We start from the raw sequence: 7897 nt of genomic DNA, 5'->3' as shown, positions 1-7897 counted from the left end.
CAAACAATATAATCTTTATAGATATAACAGTATAAAAATTCATCAAACTAAGTAAGACTTACAAAAAAGTCATGCATTAAGAGATTAAATATGTTTACTTCTCAAGTACCGCGACTAATCTCATATATATTTATATATTTACCTGCTTGTTCACAGGCTAACAATAGTGAGCCAAAAAGAAAATACAAATCTTCGTAAGGATACAAGGTATACATGTGGAGGAATAGAGTTGATATGTAGAATTTCTTTTGTTTCTTTTTTGAGCTAAGCTTACTTGATACTCCCTCCGTTCATTTTCACTTGTCCATAATAAACTTTGCACACTACCTTTAAGAAATAATGAATGAAATACATATTTTATCATATACTTATAATAATGACAATATTTCAAAAAATCTTGAAAATTAATTTAGGAATAAGTAGATAATGGTAAGAGTAATATATGAAATATAATTTATTTTTCTCTTGATTTGCTAAATATAAAAATACAATTAAAAATATATTTTTAATATAGAAAATAAATATAAAAGAGAAAATATATAAATATATATATCTTTTTTGGCTTTAATATATATGAAAATAGTTAAACATATAGGCTTAGCAATGGGGTCAATTCGGTCTGTGGCTCTTTACAAACTTGTTTTTAATTTTATGACCCTACCTTTTTTTTTTTTTTTTAACATACGGGAGATTTATCTTTACACATAAGAGATATGTCTTTTGCACATAAAAGATCTAAAAAGGTCATTTTTTTAATTTTAAAATTATAAAGGGGAATAATATACAAATAGCACTTTACTAGTGTGAGTGGCTTTTCTTTGAAAGCTTGCCTTCACTTGTCTTATAGTAGGCACAAATTAAGTCTTACTCAAGCTCTCTTTTAATTTCTCACTTTTTCCTTGGCCCCTCATTGTTTGTTGTAAAATAAATATTAAGATTTCAAGCAAATATGAACATGCTAAATTTGGATGCACTTAATTTTACCATGAATTAATTATTATATTCAGGTTGTAATAGCTCGAACTTAAATAATCCAAATAATAAGTTTGGGGGAGCAACAATGGCAGCTAGTTTATGGAATCCTCACGTTGAAGGTCAGCAACATAGTGCATGTCGATTGAAAATTCAAAAAGGGTCAGATATTGTACAAGTTGGATGGAGAGTAAGTTCAATACTTATGCTATAAAATTAATTATTTTCTTTTCAATTTGACATCATTATTTATTTTTAAGTTATTTATTCTTTTGAGTAGGGTTGGGTTAGGAGAATAAAGAAAAAGACAATGTGATAAGTTTTGAATACATACTATACTCTAGATGCAAGTTTTGACAAGAGTGTGTTGCTCTAGTGGTAAGCACCCTCCACTTCCAACCAAGAGGTTGTGAGTTTGAGTCACCTCAAGAGCATGGTGAGGAGTTGTTGTTGGAGGGAGGAAGCCGAGTTTCTATCGGAAACAGCCTCTCTACCCTAGGGTAGGGGTAAGATATGCGTACACACTACCCTCCCCAGACTCCCCCAGACTCTACTAGTGAGATTATACTGGGTTGTTGTTGTCTTTGTTGTTATTTTTGTTGTCTAGATGCAAGTTTAAATTTTTATCAGTAAGCTTCCACTCAATTATCATGATAAATTTATTTCGTGCTCTAGGTGGATCCAACACTTTACGGGGATACTAAAACTAGGCTATTTATACATTTTCGGGTAAGTTAAATATCTAAATATACTCCTATGATTTTATTATCAAGTACATAAAATTTGGTTTATCTATGTACCTTAATTTTCATAACTTATGTAAGAGAAATTTTTATAAATAGGCTGGTAATATACATTGCTTCAATATACTATGCCCTGGCTTTGTATTGGTGAACACTAAGATACCTATTGATATGCTATACGATACTATTTCACAAATTGGAGAAGCTTCATGGGAGGACACCATGTCCATCGATCGGGTACGCTTTATCTTTCTTTTATTAAGTTTCCATAAAATCTTTTAGTGTATGCACAAAAATACTAACCTAGACACTTGTTATTAAAAATAAAAGGATTTAGTCAACGGGAATTGGTGGCTCTTGCTTGAAGAGGACTATAAACAAATTGGATTTTGGCCTCAAAGGATCTTCACTGATTTAAAAAGCTTTGCTATAAATGTTGAGTGGGGAGGAGTAGTATATAGTCCTACAGGTGTGCCCGGACCCCCAATGGGCTCCGGACTTTTACCCATTGAAAACACAGGTCATGAAACTTATTGTAGAAAGATTACAGTTCTAAATGATAAAGGTGAGACCATTGATGAAGATAAAACTACTGCATATGCAGACAATCCTAATTTATACAAGGTTGTTGATATACCTCATTGGCAAGCTGCAAAGCATCAACATTTTATACTCTATGGGGGACCTGGTGAGAATAGACAAGTCTAGGTCTTCTACTCTTATATATTTATAAAGTATGTTTTAGCTAGTTGTACTAGAAATGAAAGCCCGTGCAGTGCACAGGTCCGATATTTGATTAAACAATTCAGTTCATGTAGACAACAACCTTCAAATTTATAGGATGGATAAGCAGTAAGGTGTGATCATTTATATCCAAAACTTGTTTATATTTTGCAGCGTTTTTTATTTTGCAAAAAATAATCTAAAAATGAATATGTGATTCAAACCATAATTTTTGATGTAAAATGTTAGTAACAACCAAGATGAGTACCATTGTACATAATAAGATTCGGGGAACATGATCAATAGCTACAATCACAATATAAGCATGCTAGAAATACTATTTCAAAGAAAATGGACAAGAATAATCAATCAAAAAAATCTAGGATGATGTATAGTTGCATAAAGATGATTCAGTCTCCTATAGAACTGTAATTAAAAGAAGGTACAAAAAATGAATTGGGTGATAAATTTAAAAGATGTAGGATGGAGTTCAGTTGCACAAAAAATATCATAATCTCCTTGAAGATAGTAATTAAAAAAATCTATAAACAGAACTATGAAGGATCATTTGATGGAGAGGGCTTTTTTGTGCCGTAGTTCTCAATTTATGTTGTCCTGTTAAAGTATGTGAATCTTTCTTTAGATTCCCACTATCCCATTAGACATTCTACCATAATGTCACCTAAATTGCATGCCCGAGTCCGCTAAAAGATTTCACATTGTTAATTTATAAATACAGAATTTACTAATATTTTATCACAGGTAAAATAAAACCTTTCTGGATTCAGCCTTCATGTGTCTTTATTGTCCATTAGAACTTTTCAATATTAATAATATTTTAACGATCAGACCGGTCGTTTGAACTTTAGCATTCCATTCGGTAGTTTGAGACTTTGAGTAGTTTCATATTATGTATTATGACTTACGTGTATGGTTGGTTTCAATTTTCGAGCGTTTTGGGATTAATTTGGAAGAATGATTCTCGTTTTAGAAGGTTTAGATAGGAAAAGTTGACCAAGGTTTGGCTTTTAGGTAAATAGACTCGGAATCAGGTTTTTAATTATTCTAATAGGTTTGTATAATAATTTTGGACATGTCCACAAAGTTTGGTTAAATTCCAATGCGTTTTGGATAAGTTTGGGTTGTATGGTGATTGTTTTTGGTTTCGACGTCGATTTGAGTATAAAGGTTACCATATTGAGCAAACGGCATTTGATTCGTGTTTCAACTAAATCATTATATCTGTATCGTAATTTTGGAACAATAACAACCGAAATCATCAATTTCGACATCGTATTCAGAATTTATGGTCATTTTGCTAAGAATTGGATATGTCCACAAAGTTTGGTTAAATTCCGATGAGTTTTGGATAAGTTTGGGTTGTATGGTGATTGTTTTTAGTTTCGACGTCGATTTGAGCGTAAAGGTTGTCATATTGAGCAAACGACATTTGATTCTTGTTTCGACTAAACCAATTATATCCGTATCATAATTTTGGAACTATAGCCACTGAAATCATCAAGTTTCGACTCTTTATGCAGAATTTATGGTCATTTTATTAAGAATTGGGTTGCCGAATTTTTCAGATTAATTTCGAAATTACCACTGAATTCGTATTTAAAAATCTACACTATTTTCAAATATTAAAACTTATCTCCTTTGTAATAAGGTCAAATGGAGTGATTCAAAAGCCTAACTTGACTGGAATTTCATGAGGAATCTATTGGATGCATCAAAAGTAAGTTTGCGGATCATTTGGCACAAGAAACGAGATAGAACAGCTGAACAGAAGCATACAGTATTGAGGGTTTGTTCATTTGATCATATTTTGAGTTGAGAAGCTCGGACTTTGGAAATGTTGGAGGCAATTTTTACCATACGGATTGGGGCAAGTATTCTATACTCGGTTTAGGTTATATTTCATGAATCTATCCTCATTTTTGGCATTTGATTGATGATTTCAAAGTGAAATGTAGGGAGTTTCATCTAAAATTTCAAAAAGTGATTTTTGAGTTTTGAACATCGATTCAGAGTAGGATTTGAGTGAAAATAGTATGGTTAGACTCGTAATTAAATGGGTTGTCAAATTTTGTGAGTTTTGTCGGATTCTGAGGTGCGGGCCCAGGTTTGACTTTTTAGTTGACTTTGGACTTTTGATTAACGATTCGACCGTTATCGATTGGGTTCATTTCCTTTGGCATTATCTGATGTTATCGAGTTGCTTTTGGCTAGTTTCGAGCCATTCAAAGGTCGGTACGCATGGGATGGCATTTCTAGAGTATTGTTTGGCTTCCTCATTATTGTATTCGGTTTGTTTGAGGTAAGTAACACTTCTAAACTTTGTGCTGAGGGTATGCATACCTGAATATACGTGTTATGTGCTGGAGTTGAGGTGGTGCACATGCTAAGTGACGGGCATGTGGGCGTGCACCGTGTGAATTATGACTCGATTGATTCTGTGGTGCTGTGTAGTTATCTATCTTGTTACTATCCATGAAATTCCTATGTGTTAGAGTAATTGCGCTATGATCCATGTTAGAAATCATGTTTAGGCCATATATGCCACGCCCCGACCTTAGGGAGCGCGACCCGCGCTCCACATGGTTACCCCGGTCAAGCAAGCCTGCACAATGTCATCTACCCAACTCACCCATGATTAAAGAGATGAATACATTTCATTAGCTAGACAGTAAGAGGTCATGTGAATAACACTAGTTCGTTTCCATTAGTTATTTCGTAAACAAGTTCCCATAGCAAGACATTATACATTCATAGTGAAAGTAAAACAAATGGTACAATTACAACAAGTTAAGTTCAACCTTCCCAAAACAAGATACAACCCACACTATGTCTACGGAGCCTCCATCATAACCAAAGAGTGTTAAGCCAGTGTCGGCAACAAGTCCCCAGGTATACCTCAAAATTATATGCAAAAAGGATAAGAGATACAGGACCCCGAAGTGCAGTGGGGCTCACCAAGTCAGCTGAGGAGAGGGTATGCTGCTATCACGGATTATCACCACCTGCTATGGAACCACCTGCATCCATTAAAGATGTAACGCCCCCGGCAAAATAGACGTTAGTACATATAGAATAGTACTAGTATGTAAATCTAAACACCCTCTCAATAGAACGAGTAACAATAAACGGAGAAAGAAACATGAAATCAATAAGAGACTCAAATAGTAACAAAGCGTCATGTTAGGGAAAGGTAAATTTCAAGCAAGTTTGATATTTTAAATTGTGAGACCTTTAGCATTGATATACCACAGTGTTTTAGCACGAAGTTCGATATCTCCCCGATCGGCTAAGCCGTCTCACCCTGAGACATCCACTCACAATACCAACATGTGCGCGGCATGGCGTCGGATCTCCACCCGAGCGGCTAAGCCGTGTCATCACAATGCCTTGTGGGTCGACATCACATCTTACTAGAAATAATCCCATCCCATTGAAGGGGAAATATCTCAACACATCAATATCATCCCATATAAGGGGAAACAACCCCATCACATTAACGCGGGGATTTACCCCTCAATTACTCCTACACCGGCACGTGTAGTTTCGGAGTTAGGTTATTTCGACCTACCCTTCCTCGGTGACTAAACAATACTCCCAAAGCATTTATTAATAAATGGATTTATCACTCATATCATATTCTTTTACATGTCGTTCATTTTATTGGCACCATTGGCCATAATGCAATACAATTCTTGGCACGTGGCCGCACATCATATTTCATGCTCTCGTCCTTTACTTTCAAATACCATTGTGGATACTCGACAACAAGTCCTTTCAAATCAAGACTTTAAAAACATATTTGAGCAATTTAGGGTCTTAGGAACATGTGATTTCTTACACTATTGACATGATAACTTTCATTAGAAACATGTTTTTAAATCACAACACAATGCCACACAACCCATACTTAAACCACATTCTCAAACGGTAACTCAACATAGCAAGAATCGTTAGGGTACAGATTGAACGCATACTTACGTTGAGACACAGCTTATTCGAATTGATCAATTTATAATAAGCATCCCGGGACTTACAATGATATTGTGGGGTCAATTCTAAGAGAAGAGTTTAGCCAACGTACCTCGCCTTGAGCTTTTAAACTACTACAATGTTCCAAAATCTTAGCCACTTAGATATATTTAGATATATAATAAAATTGAACATAAATTAGGAATGAGTTCATAGTTCTAGCTCACTTGAGCATTTTATCAAACACTAGGTGTGCATTAAGGTTTCAAGGTCCTCCTATGGTAGATTCTTTCATCCCACCACCCAAAGTTTACTCAAACTCAACAATCTTCCCACTACCCTTGATGGTACATGCATGTAAAATAAACAACTCCCACACCCAAGAATTATCTTGGCTTATTAACTATTTTTAATTAAAATCACGAAATTGAGGGCTATGAGTAGAACCTTACCTCTAGAATGAAGACCTAGTGAATTGTTCTTGCAAATTCTTCATCTTTGAGCAAGCATTGATGAATGATGAGGTTAGGAGCTCCCCCTCTCACTCAACGACACTGCCTCTCTCTATAAATGTAAGTTTTAACCTTCTAAAATGATCTCTAAGGCTATTTTATAAGAATGGGATCGGGTTCAATAATAAAAAAAAATGAAGCCCCAATGCAAATCTGCGGTTGCATATGCGACCGCATAAAGCTTTTGCGGTCCGTAAAATGTGCCACATAATGGCCCTCTAGAACTGGCATTTTCTACTTTACTCTGCAAGTGGTTTGCGGTCCGCACACTTATTCTGCGGTCATATAATACGCCGCAGAACATCCCTCCGGAAATATTTTATGTAGGATTTGCGATGGATTGCACGTCCCGCGAAATAATTATGCGGCCGCAGAATGGACCGCATATTTGTCCCAAAATTAGCTCAGGTTTCTGCTTCACTCCTACAATAGTTAACACATAAGTCCACCTCGGCACTACGGAACCCAGGGTTTTTGGTAAGATTTTACGGGGCCATACATCCTCCCCCGCTTAAGATCATTTTTTCCCCGAATAAGGGTCAGAATCTGCCATTAGCATCCGTAGTGATTCAGTCGTTACTTCACACCCCAACAATCCCCAATTTTTGACTAACTCCCTAAATTTCCAAAATTTTTTGTAGAGTTTCCCCTGTAATTGGGCCTATCCACCTATCAGTGAATCCCAGAACCCAATCCTAATAGCAAAACCACAACATAATGATGTAAAACAATTTGAAAATAACACCGGCAACAACGCTATAAACATTGCATTACCAAGAGGGAGTATTCCTAACATAAGTTATTCAAATAAATTAGCGTACTTGTTCTTCATCTCTTCCTCGGCTTCCCAGGTGGCCTCTTCAACCTGTTGGTTTTGCCATAACACTTTCACAGATGCAATCTCTTTATTTCTCAACTTCCGGACTTGCCTATCAAGAATAGCAATTGGAATTTCTT

General features: G+C 35.5%; 1 protein-coding gene across 1 annotated transcript; it reads left to right on the top strand.

Annotated features, from left to right (window-relative positions):
- The first annotated feature begins 1060 nt into the window (after positions 1 to 1060).
- Positions 1061 to 2423, top strand: LOC104093186 (protein neprosin-like). Its single transcript, XM_009598906.1, has 4 exons — positions 1061 to 1162; positions 1648 to 1701; positions 1815 to 1952; positions 2046 to 2423. Exons 1-4 carry the CDS (start codon positions 1061 to 1063, stop codon positions 2421 to 2423), a joined length of 672 nt encoding a protein of 223 aa, XP_009597201.1.
- Positions 2424 to 7897: the final 5474 nt, after the last annotated feature.

Source organism: Nicotiana tomentosiformis, chromosome 3, assembly GCF_000390325.3.
Source record: "Nicotiana tomentosiformis chromosome 3, ASM39032v3, whole genome shotgun sequence".
NCBI lineage: Eukaryota > Viridiplantae > Streptophyta > Magnoliopsida > Solanales > Solanaceae > Nicotiana > Nicotiana tomentosiformis.
Note: the sequence above shows the minus strand (reverse complement) of the source record. Positions and strands in the feature narration are given on the sequence as shown.